The sequence below is a fragment of the Astyanax mexicanus genome, chromosome 6, assembly GCF_023375975.1.
Source record: "Astyanax mexicanus isolate ESR-SI-001 chromosome 6, AstMex3_surface, whole genome shotgun sequence".
Taxonomy (NCBI): Eukaryota; Metazoa; Chordata; class Actinopteri; order Characiformes; family Acestrorhamphidae; genus Astyanax; species Astyanax mexicanus.
This window is the reverse complement of record NC_064413.1, coordinates 39,864,481-39,884,181: the sequence shown is the minus strand read 5'-3', so window position 1 is coordinate 39,884,181 and position 19,701 is coordinate 39,864,481. Positions and strand designations below refer to the sequence as shown.

Genomic DNA, 19,701 nt, shown 5'->3' with positions numbered 1-19,701 from the left:
ACCATGCCAGGTCATACGTTGTGTTTGCGGAAGTTTAAACGCAGAATAATTAATGTGTCTTCAAAAAATAATGAAGTATAACACATAGCTAACTTATGCATTCCTTTTTTGATGTAAAATATAATTGTGTCACCACCGTGTTTTTTATGTAGAACCAGCAGCCACTCAAACCATTTTTTTCAGTGTTTGCCTAGAAGAGACGTTTTTGATTATTTCCCTTGTTTAATATTTCGTAGTCGGATGCAAAGATACCAAAGTAAGGCCTTCTTTTTTATTTATTTCCCAATGTAATGTGTATAAAACACAAACTTTTGTAAGCTGTCCAGCAATAGTAATATTCTTTACTGAGATCTGCACAGGCAGGAAAACGATTGCAGATCAGCGTTTTGCTCAGAGATAAGGAATACACTGTGCTCAGAACGAGAGCAGCAGAGCAGGGAAAGGGAGGGCAACTGCGGAATTAGGCTTGTCTCCATGGCAACAGACAGGAAGTGTCACTTACATGGTTTCCTGATGGCTTCCTCTTTATCATAGAGTGACATCTGACGTGGCTATATGTGTGCGCGGTTAGATCAGACCCATAGGTTTGCTTACCTCTGCATGTTTATCTTGGTTTATCTTCACATGAGGGAACTTCACAAAAAAACTAAGCAACTTTTATAAATGATTATATAGGTCAGCAGTGGAAATGTGAGAGGTACATGAATGCTGTATTTAGGTGTGGATTTTTTTTTTGATCGATCTGTTATTTTTTGCATAAAGATAAAGATCTGTGTGTGCTTGTCTGCTTATGTGGAGGTGTGATCCGAGTTATGTGAGAAAAAACACAATTTTATTGGGTTACTTTCACTTCCTGGTAGCATATGACCTAAAACTTTTATATGCATATTTGTATGTAAGACAGTTCCATATAATAAGTACTATAAGTTCAGATTTGCAAATGGGTGATTCTCACGAAAAACAGATTTAAAAGGGTTCACACTTGAAAATTTTCAAAAGGCATTTAAATATAAAATTTCTTTTTGTTATGCAAGACTAGGGTCTGAACTTTTTAGAAATACTTTTTTTTTTTAATTTTATAATTTTTTTCTGTATATTTTGCACCATTTTAGTCAGTCAGAGCACACACATTCTCAGTACCGCAACATGATAACACAGAACAGATATGGTTTAAAAGTTACACATTTGTTACTTTTTAAATAGATATTATTAACAGTTGTGCTCATATGTGTATATAACCCAGAAAATATTATATTTATAAGTTTCCCATTTTTTTTTATTTTATGATTTGTCTCATTACCGCAACAGATTTCATGATTCATGTCCTGTCTTTTCAGGATATTTAACTGAAAAATTACATGTATAATTTCTTATTTAGTACAGATGACCTATGAAGAAATACAATTTATCCAAATACCATTATAAACTAGAATTTGTTTTATAACAGTAAAATAATTAGTAAATAAATATGTGTTGCGGTAAAGAGAATGGTGTTTCGGTAAAGAGAGTCAATGTTTCGGTAAAGAGAGTCATTACAAGGATTCCTACTTAATTAACAATAACACTTTACACAACAAACACAGAGTGTGAATGCTGTGAATAAATAACAAATTCTAATGATGTACTTCTTGAGTTTTGTATGGAGTAGTAATATTGAACAAAATGTGGTATTTGCTGTTGAAAATTATTCTCAGTAAGACTCAAGCTGTGAAAATATCCTATTTTGAACTGTGTATTTTAATAAAACAAATTTCAACATACCTCATTAGACATAAATTCCTTAAAACTTTAAACATCACTGTATAACTAAATTGAAATGGAATGTTTAAATACAAAATAAGTAATTCAACATCTCATAAAACAACTTTTTTATTAAGTATTAATTTCATGACAGATATAAACATCAATGTACAACTAAATTGAAATTAAATATTTAAGTATGAAACAAGCAATTCAACATCTCATTAAACATCTTTGTATTAAGCATTAATCTCATGAAAAATGTAAACATCAATGTGCAACTAAATTAAAATTAAAGATAAAATTAAAGAAAGTTGTTTAATGAAATGTATATATGTGTGTATATATATAATTTTCATATATATAATATATACATTTCATGAAACAACTTTTATTGTTATAAACTGTTAATAAAGGTTGTTTCATAAAATGTGTATATATATATATATATATATATATATATATATATATATATATATACATATAAACAGTTTATAACAATAAAAGTTTATAAAAATAAATTTCATGAAACAACCTTTATTAACAGTTTATAACAATAAAAGTTGTTTCATGAAATGTATATATTATATATATGAAAATTATATATATATATATTATTATTATTATTTTTATATATTATTTTTATATCTTATGCGGAAGTTATATGGGTGCCACTGCCCTGCTACATAAATCTGTTTTTTATCTGAAATTGCATCATGTATTGTTTTATATATTGTTTATTATAAGTAAATAAAGGCTTTTTTATGAAACAATATATATATATATATATATATATATATATAAGTTCATGTCACTTAAAACATTAATTTCTCTTTACCGCAACAGTGAATCTCTCTACCGCAACAGGCCTTAAATTGTTGCGGTGTATGAGAAGGCTGTTGCGGAGTATGAGGGACCTTAACCTTCTTTGATCTCTGTGGGGCCACCATGATGCCTGGCTAAACTTTTGCTAGCTTTTTGTATTTAGACTTTAAAAACCTTAAAAATTCCCAAAACACAATAACATTTTCATTTTTTAAACATTAAAAACTAGCTGTTTCGGTAATGAGAAACAAAAAGTTGTGTATGCTCGCTGACAACCAAGTTTTTAACATTTATCTGGAGAGGTATAAAATTAGGTGCTTACCTGGTAGCCATCTTGGGTGTCATACTAAAAGGTGTCCCCCCTCTCAAAATGGCTGTTTTTTTTCTGTTCCTTGTGGTCTTAAATGGTGCTTGAAAATTGTTGCGGAGGCTGAGAACATTGGTTCTGACCAAAGTTATTTTTCTAAATATTTTCTTTTCTTTTACCAATGAATTCCAAGTAATACATTTTTATTGACTGTAACAATTTACTTTATGAGATACATTTAAGTTTTTTATTATTTATTTATTTTAAATATTAAAATTGTGTAATTGAAGAGCCGAGATTCAGCAATGGACGCGTTGCGGTACTGAGAATTTCACACTAAATTATAAAAAATACATAATTTAAAATATCACAATGTCTACTTTTAATCACTTCCAATATAGCCTTTGATGAGATGTTTATAAACCAGTGTTTCCCAAATTGATAGCATTTACCTGTTCATCACACTCCTTAATGCCACCTCATTAGTCTGATTTCGTGAGAATCACCCAAATAGGTTCTAATTCAGTCCAATAAACATACAAAAGAAAGAGAAAAATATATATTATAACTGATGATTTCTGATTTCTTAAAATCATATTTAGTTGACTGATACTCTGCTAGTCGTATTACAAGGTTATATAATATTATCTAGTTATATTGTAATAGTAGTACTTGTTTCATATATATTTATATTTACTGATATGCCAAAAGTCATGGGATAGCAGAATGTAGGCTGTTAATAAAGCATTATCTCAGGGTATGGATTGGGAATTCCCAAACTTGTGTAAGTTGTAAGGTGTTCTCTTGTGAGTGCGGCTGAACACTGGACAGTTTACACATGGCAAGAAGTGTGACTTTTAAGGCCTGATAGTGTATGCCAGAAACATTTGGACATTCCATTTCTAAAGCTGTGCGGGCATTTACGGTTCCTCACTCCAAAGTGTCATCCGGGTACCAGGAATATATCACAGAAGGCACTGCCACCCACAGTGGACAGAGCAATTAGTAGTAATGATTGTGACTGGTGGCAACAGAAATCACATCCACATTCATAGCAGGAGGCCCCACATGCATGTTCCACAAGTCAGTTTTTTAAGTGTTCTTTACCTTTAATGGAACATGGCAACCGTTCTGTGACACTGGAAATTTGTCTGTGTATAAAAAAGAAATCTATCATCTTGCATGTTAAAAAAGTGTTGGTGGAAGCTATCTAGCTTACATTTACTGCATTTGACAGATATTTGAATGATGTTACCTGATTATAATTGAATATTGTTGAGAGTCATGGGTGTTCAATATATTTTAATTTGAAATATTTTAATTGGGACCAGTCACTACAGGCTCCTCCTGCACACCCTTCTATATTGATCAAAAACAACACAGCACTGTTCCATTAATAGCCTTAGTTAAACAATCACTTACTTACTCACAATACTTGTACACATCTGACAAAAAATGATAAAGAAGACAAACACAGATTCAATAGAGATTTACCACAAGCCATTATTATACACTACACTCTTTCAAAATTTAGGGTATTAAACATAGTTTATCCTAGTGTCTAGGGAAGACATTCTAGTAGATTTTAAAGCATTGCTGTGAGAATTCGATTGCATTTGGTGACAAGCGTTAGTGAGGTCAGGAGGTTCATGTTTACCTGTTCCATAGAGTAATATTTTTTGCCAATATTTCTCTACAGGGATTGCACCAGCTGCTTTATGTGTATTTGCACCTCTGTGTCAGCAAGGGGTGAGCTTAATGTAGGTAAAGCATTGATTAGAAGGGGTGTCCTCAAACATTTCAACATATAGTGTATATTGATTCAAACAGGCATCACACATGTAACTGTACATACAAATATGCTAATGTAGTCAGTACAGAATCACTCTTTAATCAATGCTAGAAAACAACAGCTAGCACATCTTTTCCCCTGATAACAGCAGCATACACATGACAGGTTCATAATCTGTGTTTTTACTTTAGCTGTGATAAACCTGTTTCTTTAAGGGGATACTTCATGTTGGAGGTGCTGGCAGAATGTTTTAATATATGAATGGTGCAGTGTTTTGACAAGTTTTCTAGAAAAAGCTACTAAATACATTCATATGCACGACTGAATAGGCTTCTTTATTTGGTGAGCTAATTATATCATGGAAACTAGCACACTAACAGTAAACTCTCTCACTCAACTCTACTCAACTGCCAGGTGCTTCTGGTTCGTGTATCTGGGGAGCATACATCTGTGGTAACAGTATTGAGGTCTCAAACACTCAACAGGTGTTAAATAGAGTACAAATCTTCATAAGAGTGTATTAAACGTATGATCCACAGCTGTACGGAATATCTTTACCCTTATTTCACTCTTGTTCAGAGATGTGTATTCTTTACTGAAAGGTTGTCTAAGATTTCTAGACTTTGTGCTGTTTTATGAATTGTTCTGTCGGGTTATTCAGAGTTCATTCTGTGTTGAACTACATCATGTATCTTTGCTTGTTTCTCAGAGCAGAGTGCAGGCTGCACTGCGCATAGGCAGGTTGGCTGGTAACCGTGCGTATTGGTTTCTGAAGCTGTGTTTTTTGTTATTAAGCTCTGGGCCTGTCTTCTTTTGGTTGCCAGCAGGGGGAGAGCTTTCCTGTGCATTAGCAGAGGCGTTCTCCGCCTTGCCTCCTTTGTTGTTCTTTGTCTTTTTGACCTTCTCCTTGTCCTGGGGCTCATTAGCGGCTGTGGTTGCATCTGTAGAGCCCTCCAGTGTCGGTAGCGTGTCAGGGGGCAGGTCTGCCGGGGTGGGCTTTCCTTCTGCCTGCTCCTCATTGGGGATGTTTAAGTTGGAGCTTGAGCGTTTGGTGTTGGTACAAGTTGAACTACAAATAATAAAAAGAAAGGAGAAGAGAAACAGCCACAATCATTGTCAGTTACTTAATAACAGCTTAATGTAGAAGGTAAAGGGGAACTTGTGAACTTGTGCTATTTTTGCAATTTGGTTAACACGAGAAGTTTATAAAGTCTATTTAAATTAACATGTATTTTGCCCTTTATACTGTGTGAGAATAATGATGAATATACCAATAGAAATGATCAAAGAAAATACTATACATTTATTGTACATTTATTTATTTGGATTTGGGCCTATACACTATAGAATATAAAGAATGCCATTCAGTTCTGTGCAAATGTCTTAGTCACTTAAGTAAACTACACTGACATGCCAAACGTCAGAATGTCCTATGATTTATGACCTGCTGGGCAAAAATTAAGGGCCACCTACATTAAGTGTGGATGTAATTTCTGATGTGAGTTTCTTGTCTGGACAATTCTAGCCAGATGGCACTGGTCATGATCATTACCAGCCACTGTAATGGGTGCAGAAGTTAATACCTTCTGTGACGTATTCCTAGTACATGTGATGCTGTGGTACGAGGAATGTACAAGTGTTGGTGTTCCAAAAGGTGAAAATTCACAAACTGCTATATGACATTTGACATGCCCATGTAATTGCAAGCATTTACATATGTGATACATGTACCTTTTCTTGTTACAATAGAATCATCTATATTATATAAAATAGCCTTTTTTATTTTGTCTTAATAATTTAGCTAAAGTATTTTGAGTGTGAGTTCATGTTTTTCTGGACTTGATGTCCCAAGCCATCATCTTTTACCAGCAGTAGCACACTACATTTTGGTTAATCAAACAAATATGCGGAAGTTCATGAAATAACTAGATGCTGTATTCGTGTCGATCCTTGTAAGTTTATCGTCTGTCAGTGCTCTATGTGTTCCCCAGTTTCCTCAGTCCTGTTTTCAGTTTATTCCATGTGTATTTTGTATTTGTTTTCTTTAATAAATCCTTTTTTGTTTGCATTTGTGTCCGCCTCCGCGTCCTCCCTGCACCCGCACCTGACATGTCTACATTACGTGAATATCATTTTCCTGTATTATTTTGTTATTCTAGCTGTTCAGGTAATTAAATTCTAGAAATGTTTATTAATTTATTAGCAACAACTCTTTGGTGTTCTACTCTCGTCTGTCCTCGGACTAGTTGTTCAGTCTCCACCACCAATTACATCCAAATTTACATGAACTCTAACTGCTTTCATTACTTGTGTTGCTATACTCCTGGATATATTAGACCTGTGTGAATGCGTAATGACTAAATATTTATTTAAAAGCTGTTTGACCAGTGGTAGGATGGTCCCTCCTTATATATAAGTCTTCGTCCTTCCAAGTTTCTTCCTCCTCCAGCTCTGAGGGAGTTTTTCCTTGCCTGCGTGCTCACTGGGGGTTCTGTATTATATGTTCAGTGTTTTGTCTGATTCTTTGTTCTGTAAAGCTGCTTTGTGACAACATCAGCTGTAAAAACTATGAATAAATTGGATTTGATTTGCTCTTGTCTATTATTGCATAGTCTAGTCTTGTCTATTCTGGTCTATACTGTTGTCCTCTTCTTCATTCTTCTTCTTACCTATTAGAGCTTCTGTCATCTGAGTCCTTCTGTTCATTGCTGTATCGGAGCTCAGCTGGAGTTTTAAAAGACAAATCTTTCTTTCCTTTCAACCAGTAGGTCTTCATGTAGCCTTTCCCCTTAAACAAAAAAACATATATAAAGAAAAGATTATTAGAACAGTAATTTCTTCATTTGTCAAAGAGCCTCTCTGCCGGCCACAGATGCACATTATGCTGCCCCTGAATGCTCGGCAGACTGGGTGATGTCAGCGCAGAGTAATATGTACCTTTACAAAAATCTTGCCCCTTTCCTCAATGATATATGGCTCATGCTCCAAGTGGTCCTTGGTGGTCTGGCTAATGTGGATTTGCATGCCCTAAACACACAGAAAGACACTGATGAACAGGACACCCATAATTAACTTCCAATTCAAATTAACGTGATTAACATTCTTAATCCTCTTCTTGTCTTGGGAACAGTCCCATTGCCTCCTTCCGGGTTGCCTCGTTATTTATAAATGAGGAAATGGTTATTGCACAGACGGCACGGCGCAGATTATCCCTTACCACTCCATTTGACTCCATCCGAGAAGCAGTGTTCACTGTATCTCCAAAAAGACAGTAGCGTGGCATCTTCAGACCCACCACCCCTGCCACCACCATGCCAGAATGGATTCCTGGGAATTGTGCCACAAATGCATTTATCACCCTTTCACTGTACACAATCACTTTCCCTCAGAAATTGCTGTTTCTAAAATGTCACGGCACACAAATATTTTCAATCTGAACTTGCTGAAAAAGGCCAATTAAATTACTGTGGAATCAATGTGGCTGTGCTAGATGTCTGGCAGCAGAGTAAAGGATCTAATAAATATAGTTTTTAGGGCAGATTAGCTGGTATACTGAGTAATTTTCTGAAATCCAGAGCCCACCAGTCACCTACCGACACGGATCTGAATATTGTCCCCAGTCGAGGGGTCCTTGAGGTGGTCAATGGAGCTCAGCATGTCTAGAGCCATGTCACAGATGTGGTGGGCATGAAACGTGGTTTTATTGGGAACTCCAGCCACCACCATGTAGGCATCTCTGATGGTCTCCACCTGAGAATAGTGTATGTCACATTTAACCAGTTATTATTACTATTTTTCTTAATTGCAAAAACACATTATAATCTTCACTGTAAATGATATTACAAATGGTGTTACAATTTTAACATTGCTTTCAAAGTATTTAACATAGATCTCACACAAAAACACAAACTCCACTGGATAACAGTAGAATACATTGAAAAACATGGTACAATAACTCTTTTTACCACCCAAGTGAACCAAACAGTCCCAAACTTACACCACCAATCAGATTTCATCAGTTGCGGTCTACAAGTATGGACAAAACAAGCAAGAGACAGACGTGCACATTATTTATATTATGGCCACTGCTTGTAACTTTGATGTTTGGGAAATTATGAACTGTTTATTTAATGTTTTGTCTGGTGATGCGGTTTTAATTTTATTAAACAAACATCTGTTAGAATTGCGTTAGAATTGCAATCATACACTCAAGATTTGTGCTATAAGTGCTATAAAGCCATTACTGGTAAAATAATCTGTTATTGTTTTCCAGACTACTGGAATACGTCAGTTGTTGCATGTTGTCCAGTTTGTGTGCCAGATCCTTCTTCTTGGACTACATGGCCAGTTCATATTTCTCACACATCCTTATACTGACATGTTCAGTCCTCTAGTTTGGCATTATTCTGTGATGTCTTCTAACACCTTTGTTATTGTTTCAAGGACTGCAGTGACTGTCCACTGCATAAACGGCCAATCACTTGTGCTGCCGGCACATAGGCCGGTGGGTGTGTGTGTCCACTGCAGTTTACAGGAGCAGTATTCTGCCTTTCTCTATATGATTTAGTGGATTTAATATGCATGTTTATAGAGAACTCTCGATTTGCAGCTGTGTGTACTGTACTGTTTGTACTGTTCAAGGCTCTGTGTCATTATGGGATGGGTATGTTTGATCAGATTGGTTGTTTTGAATGGACTCATCTTGGCAGAAGTGAGTTGGCCAGTGTAAGAGTGTAGTTAGAGAATCTGTCTGACAGAGATTTGGTGTTGTATGGATATGAGTTTCAGCAAAATAATACAGCAAACACTATGTTACTAAATGTTTGACACTTTATCTAATTATTAATGCATTCAGCTACTTTGGGTCGGACCTATTGCTGACGCATATGTGTAGATGCACAAATAGAGTCAATAGAATAGTACTCTATAGAACAGAAAAACATGAACTTACTGGCAAGGAGGGTATAAAAGGGAATAAAGCCCCCCAGCATTGAGCTGCAGAGCAGTGGAACTGTGTCCTCTAGAATGAGGTGTGCTGTTCAGTGCATTTTGGATGAATTTGTGAGTTGGGGACAAGGCGGATAGTGATCATCTAACTAATCTTCTTATTAAATGTGCTCTTGTTAAATGCAGTATAATCTTTACAGCAATTTTACAATCCATTAGAGAGCTTTCACTTCACAGCAGTCATAGGTGGTCCTAAAGAGGACTTCCAAAAATGTAAATTGAATCTATCAGTACTTGAAGGGACAACTCCATCAAAGCCATAAAGCAATTAAGACCTTTTAATAAAATTTAGTAAGATGTTTGTTCACATTTTATTATGAATTTTGTTCTGGTTTATTTTATTTTCTGTTTTATTTTTCCGGATTGTTCCATTAACAAATTTATTTCTGTAAAGATCTATTGAACATAATTAGTTACATAAAGGTTACATAATTGTTACTGATGTTTGGTAAGACAAGATTAGATCTTTTATGAACATTTTTTTATGTTTTTAAATATGCGCTGCTAATACCATCATCTGCCCCGATTCTAGTACACAGTTAAGGATATTAGGCCATGCTCTGGTGGGTGGCTTTTTCTCTCTGAAGCCTAACGGAAGCCCTTAATTAGGCACCAACAACAAGAGCATTAGGAATCTATGTGCCGTGGCATCTGGTCACTGTTTTTTGGAGCTAATGTTACCTTGTAAACATTGTGTTTCTCGCTGAGGGTATCGAAAACGATGTAGATCTCATTGAGCATGTCCACCACCTGCATAGGTGTGATGTGGATGCAGATCTCATTAAACTTCACTACATCACTGAACAGGATGGTCACGTCCGGGAACACCTGCATAATAGACCAACAGGGTTAGATTCACACAAAGACAGCGTAATTATATTTCTTGTTTTGGATAGGATTTAACCAAGCTAGCTAATGAGAAATTTCTGAAACAATGGCCTGGAAAGAGCCAATAGCTTATTATGTAAATCATATAAAAGCGAGCCAGCTAATTGTGCTGAGGCAGTACTGCATGTGTCTGTGTTTTTGTGTTTGAAGCGTGAGTGTGTGTGTGTCTGTTTACCTGACAGGTCTCTAGGGCCGTGATGCCTTTGCGCAGTCGGTCAGCTACAGCTTTGGGTATCATGGCATATAGCAGCGAGTCGCCTCTCTTCTTCTCCTCATCCAACTTTTTAATGATCTCTTGTAGTTGGGCATATTTCTGCTGCTCCTATACACACACAAACACACACACACACACACACACACACTTTTACAGTGTGTTTCAACAGTACATGTCTAACCATAGTTCATCACTTAATAGCTTTTATCTCTATGTCTGTGTTATATCGTTTTGCTTCTGATACTGTAAGAGCTTAAAATGTAGTGTTTTTTTTGGTATAATGTAAATACTGTTTCCCTATTATTAATATACTGTATATTAGTGTGACTTATTTTTATTTTAAGTTCCCCCATTTTCAGTACTTTAGTGTACTTTATACTTTATATACTGTACGTTTCACTTCTCTCGTTCTTTATACACTGTTTTAGTGTTCCCCCATTTTAACATACAGTTTATTACTGTTCCCTAATTCTTTATATATTTTACATTACTGCCTCCCAAATTCTTAATATACTGTATGTTATTTTCCCCTTTTTTTATACTGCCCCCATATTACTGCCCCCCCATTCTTCATATACTGTATGTTAATGTTCTCATGGTCTTGATATACTGTATGCTATTGCAATTTATTTACAATAAATAATGACTTCTATAACCCATATAGTACAACTTTATATAAATTAATACACAGTAACTTGCTATGTATAACACTAAGAAAAAAGTGAATGATTTAAATAAATAGAATGTTTCAAAAGTGCTTGAAACATAACATTATGATAAACAGAAATGTTGTGTATATTATTTATCATTCAACAATTATCAGTCCTGTTTATTTCCAAAATACTTAAAGGTTAAACACAACATCTAAAAATACCTGTTTAAAGATATTAAATCTACATTGTATAGTATTTCTGCACATAGGTAATGAGCATTATTCATTTACCAAGTGATTGTAAACAGTAATGAACACTCATCTTGCACTTTAGTACTTTATATTACTGTTTATGTATAGTCATGCTAGTCACATATTGTGAACAACTACAGTAATTTGAGGCTTGATCTTAAGTGCTGCCCCATGGTTTCGAGAACAAAGTGTTGGTACCTGGTCCAGAGCCAGCTGCAGCTCGGCTGATTGCTGAGTTCCTGCCAAAATGAGCTCTCTGCTGGAGTCGTGCAGGTTAAGGTCATTTACGTAAACACCCATTTTAATCATGTCCTCCACTGTCTCAATACTGAAAGAGAATTGAACAAGGTTATATTCAGAGGAAGAAGTCTGTAGCATTGTTTGTGTCTAGAAGAGCTTTTGTTTAGCTTTAGCTTTACAGTTACAGATTTAAATTCAGACTGCAGGATATCTAATGTAGTTTATTTGAGCAGTTTTATAGAACTACTTTTGGTTCTGCAAAGAAAGAATCAGGTTTGGAAATATTAGGATTAAGATCACACTTTATAGCAATTGCACAGCAATCCAACAGAATTCAGTGTTTAATCCGTCTGTGGCAGTGAACACACATACAACTAGTGATTAGTGGCAGTGAGAACACACACCCATAGTGGTGGGCAGCCAGAGAGCATTTCTTTTGGTGTTAGCTATGTTTTTAAAAGCACCTCAGTCCTGAATGTTGAGGAAGGAGAACATGTTGTTTCTTTATCCTCCACCCTAACATCCAACTGCTTTCAGGTCTGCTTTTCTAACTGTTTCACCACACCACAAATCTCATGTTTATAATGAAGATGAAAAACCTTTTGTTAAGAACCTTTTATATAAGGGGAGGTTCTCTGAAAGTTCTTTTCACTCTCACACCAGTATTAATAACATGGTTCTCTAACCATTTAGAGTACCATTATTTATAAAGTGTAGTTAATCTATATGCAATTGTTGATCTATATGGAATTTGGCATGTTTTAGCCAAAAAATATCTGTCTGATTGCATATAGATTAACAATTCAAAAAAACAATTCATGGCATGCTGCTAAAAGCATGGATAATGCAATAGAAGCTTACATGGGTGTGCCAAGGAAGATAAGGGAATCCCACTGAGGAACATATTTCATCTGGCCCTTCAGATGGAGAGGCTTCTTGGGCGGCTCCCGCATGTCCTCAAATATGGTTTCACTACATTTACCTAAACATGATGAAAAAGAGAGCCATTTATTAGAACTTCTAAACAGTTTAAGCTTTTTTATAAGATTTTTACCCTTTTACACAAAGATCTACAACGAAACATAATTCCATATATAACAAAATGTAATCTTGTTGAATTTGTAGGTAGTTATTAAGCTTAAAATAAAAAAAAATTAAAAGACATCAAGACTGCTAGTTATACTGGCATGCCAAAAGTTATGGGACAGGAACTGTATCATGCACCATGGCTTTTGCCATGTTCCATGGATGCTAAAGAGTGTTACAGAGACCTGTGGAGTCATTTGTTTATCACAATCATTACAACCCACTGTGCTGTCCACTCTCTGGGTGTTAATCTCTTCTAGGATGTATTCCTGGTACACATAAATCTGTGGATCAAGGAATGTTAAATGCATTCAGAACTAGAACTGGAATGTCTCATCCATCTGGCATCTTTACTTTACTTACTTTACTTACTTACTTACTTAAGATAACACCTCACAATTTACACAGGTGTGGGCATTCCCAAGCCATCCCCTGAGGTAACTTTTCACAATCAATTTACACACTGCTATCTCTTTACTGTTGCTGTGTCAGTGTATTAGTATATAGAATAATTGGATATCTAACCAGTGACTGTCTGGAAGGCGAGCAGTTCGATGTCCTCTCCTCCAGAGTTCGCAGAGCTGTTGTACTGTGTTAACGTACTGCTGTACTCCTGGTCTGCTCCTTTCATCTCCTCCATTGCCTTTATGTCTAAAAAAAAATAAGAAAGAAAAACAACAGGTGATTGCATAACCAGTCATACTTCTGTAAACAAAAAGGTACTGTTGTACCTGTAGGAGTTCTGTTTGGCTCATTCTGAAAGCATCACCCCCCAGGCATGTGAATGTTTAGCAATATCATATCATATATTACAGACGTAGCATTCTCAGGCACCGTGTCCAGAAATGTGCTCTAAAAACGTACTTGTACTTGCTGAAATATTCACCATGCTTCACTGCCAACGCACTTCAAAGTGAGTGCAGTGCTTTTACCTCTTTCTTCTTTCTTTGGCTTCTCGCTCTCCTCTTTCTCCTCCGGCTCTTCTTTGCTGAGTTTGGGGATGTTGACCTTCTGCTTGCTCTCTACCACGGCTTTTGACAGCAACTCAAACACATTGTTGAGGTGAGTGTAGATCTGAGGGGAAGCACACGGCATCAAATGTTTTGCTGTTGCGTACAGATAGATACAGATACTGTGCTACATTCTGATAAATAGCCTCTGCAGTAGATGTACAATTTTGGGTAAAGGGGAGAAGATATATGCTTTGAATTCTTAGGCATAAAATGTACTATCCATTTCGGTCCTAATCAATTTGAATATTAGTAATAATTTAACATGAGGGATTTAACATCAGGGAATCAGATTTCGTAAGCTATGGAGCCTCTCTGATGCAGTATAAAAGTAGTAGAAGTTCGTTTCACTTTTGTATAACATTATCTACTGACAGTTGAACTGTTTCTGTTCAAAATGGACTAAAATCACTCCGTGAGTGTTGAGCTTTCTGAGTCTGTATATAGTGTATATGTGAATACCAGGATTTTTACATTTTTAGTCAGAAGGATGTAACAAAAAATCCCCTTTTTGGTGCTATAATATAACCATTTACAAAAAGATTGCTCGAAGATCTATATGCAATAGATCTTTTGGTGAACCCCCTTTTAAAGCAATGCAATCATATAAAAATTGTACCATAAGGAATTAGTACAATTTACAGTTCACACTACAGCTCCTATTCACCGGTGGCACTGTTTTGCCAAATACACACAACTTGTGTGCCATACACATAAAGTAAATTTAAGAAAATGGTATTGTTACATCCACGTCTATACAGCATTTCTCTATTATGGAACTTCTAAAAATGTATATTGTGAGGATTAGGTTAAGTTTAGGTTATGTTAAGGTTAAAATTAGGTTTAGATTGAGGTGTAGTAGGTTAACTTAAGGTGTAGGTGTAGTTAAGTTTAGGCTAAATGTTATTTGGGCTGCACCAGAAATTCACGTTGTACATTGTAAGAATCCTGAAGTAGTCTTTAAGTTGTGAATGTATAAATTCTTCTTCAGTCGAGCCTGTTTTATGAGAAAAGAGTATGCACTTCAACACTTACGTTATCCCAGCTAAACTCCAGCATGGGCCGCACCAGAGTGAACTCCTCGTTGACCTTTTTGCCTTGCAGATCAGAAAACACCTCCTTTAGGCCGTCCCCGATGCGGTACATGGTCATGTCTCTGCGGAAGATCACACTAAAAGGGAACATATCAAAGAAGATGCCCCTCTTCATAGGGAGCTTCTCGTACCCTGGAGCTGTCTTCTGCTGGGGCATCCGGTGCTTAAATGCAGCGTTGTCAAAGTTCATCTTATATACCTACAGGGATGTGGGAAATATACCAAAAAAATTATACATTAATTCGAATATTCTCTGTGTCTACTGCACATTCTCTATTGTCAGGGTTCTTGAGATTTCACACTTACCACATACGTCATTTTCTCTGTCTCCTCTTTAGACAGAATTTCCACTTCAATGTCTGTGTTGTAAAATTGCCGGCCCACTTGAGAGAGTTGCCCTGCAGAGCAGTCACTACAGAGATTCAGTGTAATATCACCAAGAATGAACCAGAAACACTTTAATGTTGCTGGGTCACAATATTTAAAGCAGGAATCCACTTTAATACAATTATCTTTAATATATTATTTTGAAAATGAGGGCGCTACAAAGTCTTCTTTGAGTGATACCATAGAAAAAACATTTTTGCTTCCATAGTGAACAATTTCTTCTGCTCATCTTGTTGGTACGGCACCATTTTGGTTTAAGTTACTATATATTAATAAAGAAGGAGTTGAATTTAATTCTTTATTATTCTTAATTTAAATCTGATTGTTCCATCTCTATCAACCAGCAGAGGTACTTTAGATTAAAAAAAAATCCACTGGTGGTCGCTGTGTCTTTCAGTAGTATGCCTTTTTTGTTGTCATCAGTAATCATTCAGGTTTTAAATCTAAATTTATTATTTTCATTATATGATAATTTCAGAGGTTTGATTAATGTAATTATGATCCGTTATTTATTAATGTAGTTTATTATTATTATTATTATTATTATTATTATTATTATTATTATATTTTTTGTATGTGTGCTTTGTGTTCAGATTCTAGATTACAACAAAGTGTAATCTCTGTTAAAGGTGCATAATTAAAAAAATTGGGGTCTTTAAAATGTTAAAATCCATTGCTTTTCATTGCTGTGAATGTGGATGTACAGGATCTGCACCAATTGTGAAGGTTCTTGACTTGATTTATATCTTTTGTTTTATATATATCATATACATACATATATTCTTCAATTCTTCAGTGGTATCACTCATACTATTACTCAAACTTAATTAATAGAAGTCTATGAGACATAACAGTGAAGTTTACACTTTGCAAAAAGGATTGTTTAAGGCTGATTTTGACAACATAGTTCTTAACAAAAAAAATATGGTTTTAGATTAAAGAGGATGAGATTTTGTTGTTTTTTTTTTTGCATTTTTGCCATTTATTTCACATACCTTTCTATTTTAAGACAATACCTGACTCATCCCTTGAGCTGAATTAGATGTGCTTCAAGTGTAAGCCCAAAATATGCATAGAATGAGAACCCTGGACTGGGACTGGGAACCACTATAGTAGACATTAAAATTCATGTCCATGTTCAGCCAGAGCCTGTCTGTGTGTGGGGGGTTACCTTTGACAAACTGAGTGAAGCCTTTCCTGGTGGAGCGGTAGTGCAGTGTCAGGCTCGTCTCACACTCCTCCTCCACACAGAAGCTGGGCGGCTGCACTTTGGGGAAGGAGAAGCGGAAATACTCGTGCAGGTTATCCAGCTCATTGATGAAGTCTCGCACGTTTCGACCCAACACCTGAGATGCATAGGAAAAATAAGTGTGAGAGCGGTTTATTGGTCAGAGTAAACACTATAATTATGATAAAAAAGGGTTAGTGTTTACATGTTAATGCATCACTCTCTAACATTCTGCCAGAGCATCTAGACTTATTCTCATATTGTATACTTAAGTCATAGTTTGTGAAAAGTTTTTACAAAGTTTTATCAGTGTAAAACCATATAATTTATTCCGAACAAAAACGAGAACTGGCACATGGGTGTAATTTGCTATTTGAGACACCACTAAAGGACAAGTTTTATATGTGCGTTTCTGGACAAGCTATGCAATGCTGAAAATCACTGAAAATAATATAATTAAATGGACTGATAGTATAATACTATAGGATTTTCTTCCAGAAATATGACTCATGTTACAGAGAATTACGCAGTTCTTCCTAACCTTATGCAGCCCACTTTATCTAAGTGCAGTTTCTGGCATGCTGAGTCTGAAGTAGCAATGGTATAGCAGCACAGTTTGACTCTGTGGAGCATTACAATGATTTTGAAGCTTTTATTTAAAGGTAAATTGCTACATAGGGCTGTTTTAAGCAACCAAATGGTTCTTTGAATTGTGTTGGTTTTATAGAGAACCAAAGCTTCAAAAAAAATTCTAAGCAAATCTTAAATAACCAATTTTATTAATGAAAAAACATTACATTCTTCAAAAAATGTGCCACAAATGTTTCTTTGAGCAAAGAAGAACAATTATTTTCTCTTTTGTAACAACCATGTCTTCTTTTGTGGCATTACACAAAAACCCTTTTGGCATCTTTATGATTTAAATGTAATAATAAACATAAAGGGTGAAATTTGTGGACTGGGGTTAAACCTAGACTTGGATTACACTCTTTCATTTAGGGGAAAAATTTACGATAGGCTTAATCCCTGTACAGGAAACTGAACACTAGAGTTTGTAAGTTTATATTCTAGTTTAAACTCTTGGATAATATGTTTCATAACCACCTTGAGGATGCGCTCATAGCCATAGTTTCCTATTCGCTTGACCATATAGACTCCAAAGGCGTACATCAGCTCATCATGAGTCTTTCCCAGAACCTCTCCAGCTGCTTTAGCCAGACGAAGGATCAGATTGTCGCTAGAACAGGAAATTCAAATATTTCACTTCTAGAAACAGTAGATACAGCAAGTTTATTCAGTGAGCTTAATTGCGCAGGTAACAAACAACATTTAAATAACAACAATCTGTTGTTACTTTTGTGACATACATGCAATTAGGTACGTTCTACAGAGCTACAACTAATTAGATTAATAGGTTGCTTATTTAGAATTATGCTTACTGTAGCTATTATAGGCATATCATCTTTCAAGAAAAGCTCAGACAGACAGTTTCCTGGATTCTCCTGAATTGCAGAAAGCTTCTGGAAAGTTACAGTTGTCGTTCACCATGCCAAGTTCATTTTTGTGCACAATAGCTCATTCTGTGAAGCTGACTCATAAAGAGAAGTCTTACTTGTACATCTGGTGGCGTACAAACTTGAGGTGAGGGATCTCTGCCCGGGCTTCGATCAGCCTCCAAACGTCCTCCCCATAGGACTCATTAATGTAGTCATTCACCGCTTCCAGATACAACCCATACATCTTCAGGGGGTTTGGAACCTCCAGAATCCACCTCCACTAACTGTATACAGCCAACAGTATCCAACAACGATATGTGATTTAATAATAAATAGAGAACAAGTAACATTTTTGACAAGAGAAACACAGTATTCCTGATTTAATCATTCTATTTAAATGTTCTACCTTGTATCACATTTATAAAAAAAAGTAAAGTCAAGGCTGTTCTAGATCTTTTAAATGATAGTAAATCGCCCTACTGACAAAATAAAATGTATAAAAACGAACTGCAATGCTCAGTTTGTTGTGTGAACATTCTATATTAAATGAAGTCATAAAACCTGTTAAAATAACTTACAATAAGATATCACAACATACAAACAAACAGATTTAGATGTTAAGTAGGTTTTTGCTATTTGCTATAAAGTTACAATTTTAGAGAGACCACAGTATGGTAATGCATGCTTGACCTACTCATGTAATAAGTAACATAAAGACCTGATATGCAATTAAGTGTATAGATGTTGCTTACCTGCTGTTCCTTAGTCCAGAATACTGTGTTGTTCACACTGGTCCAGGCTAAGACACACTGGCCTGCCTCTCTCTCTCCTCAACACATGTTACTGGCACTTGAAGTACTTCACCCACTTCTCTGTCAGGACAATATCCATGACCAGCTAAAACAGGCCCACACAATAGAGCCGGGGTGTGTTTGTGGCAGGTACAGAAAAGCATTAAACCACCTGACTCCATCAACAGATATGGCTAGATAACTACATTTCACACTTCATTAATGAAATCCTGACCTTTATTATCAAAAGCCAAATCATTAACAAGAAAGGTCCTTCAACACAGTTCTTCAGTCACGAAAATGTCAGTGTATTGTAAAGAGACCTTACCTAAAAAAAAAGGAAGGGCCTGATTGTACTTTTTCTGTTGTCAGTTACATTACATATAATACCATGTTTTTTTCCTGTGGGGTTTGAACAGTTTGAACAGACCTAAAACAATCTGCTGTTAACATCTTACCGCCACGTTCCACATGGTACCTTCATAGGTTTGTTAAAATGAGAGGCTTTGGTGGCAAATAGAGAACAGCATACAGAGAACATGGCTTAATGTTTTGCATGTTCGCATCTGAATGTATTCAGTCATTCATTAAAATCAAGTAGGTATTTAAAACCTTAAATTTGATGACCCGTAACATCCCAAAGTGAAATATTCAGTAACTACACAAAACTTAGAATATTTTTTGAGCTGTTC

At 35.7% G+C, this 19,701-nt stretch overlaps 1 protein-coding gene across 1 annotated transcript; it reads right to left on the bottom strand.

The window, feature by feature from the left end:
* Positions 1 to 4,666: 4,666 nt before the first annotated feature.
* LOC103038777 (soluble guanylate cyclase 88E) lies at positions 4,667 to 19,458 on the bottom strand. Its single transcript, XM_015605932.3, has 17 exons — positions 18,971 to 19,458; positions 18,335 to 18,502; positions 17,827 to 17,959; positions 16,666 to 16,840; positions 15,414 to 15,505; positions 15,049 to 15,306; positions 13,936 to 14,077; positions 13,529 to 13,654; positions 12,779 to 12,899; positions 11,876 to 12,005; positions 10,735 to 10,881; positions 10,353 to 10,499; positions 8,258 to 8,414; positions 7,882 to 7,991; positions 7,602 to 7,691; positions 7,334 to 7,452; positions 4,667 to 5,733 (listed from the first exon to the last, which is right to left on the bottom strand). Exons 2-17 carry the CDS (start codon positions 18,460 to 18,462, stop codon positions 5,370 to 5,372), a joined length of 2,439 nt encoding a protein of 812 aa, XP_015461418.2. The 5' UTR covers positions 18,463 to 18,502; positions 18,971 to 19,458; the 3' UTR covers positions 4,667 to 5,369.
* Between the last annotated feature and the right edge of the window lie 243 nt (positions 19,459 to 19,701).

Excerpts from the sequence above, each read along its gene's own strand:
- LOC103038777 (XM_015605932.3), bottom strand. The coding sequence starts at position 18,462 with ATGTATGGGTTGTATCTGGAAGCGGTGAATGACTACATTAATGAGTCC. Across the intron at positions 15,506-16,665 it reads CTTCACTCAGTTTGTCAAAG|GGCAACTCTCTCAAGTGGGC; the intron begins GTAACCCCCCAC and ends ACTGCTCTGCAG. Across the intron at positions 15,307-15,413 it reads CAGAGAAAATGACGTATGTG|GTATATAAGATGAACTTTGA; the intron begins GTAAGTGTGAAA and ends ACATCCCTGTAG.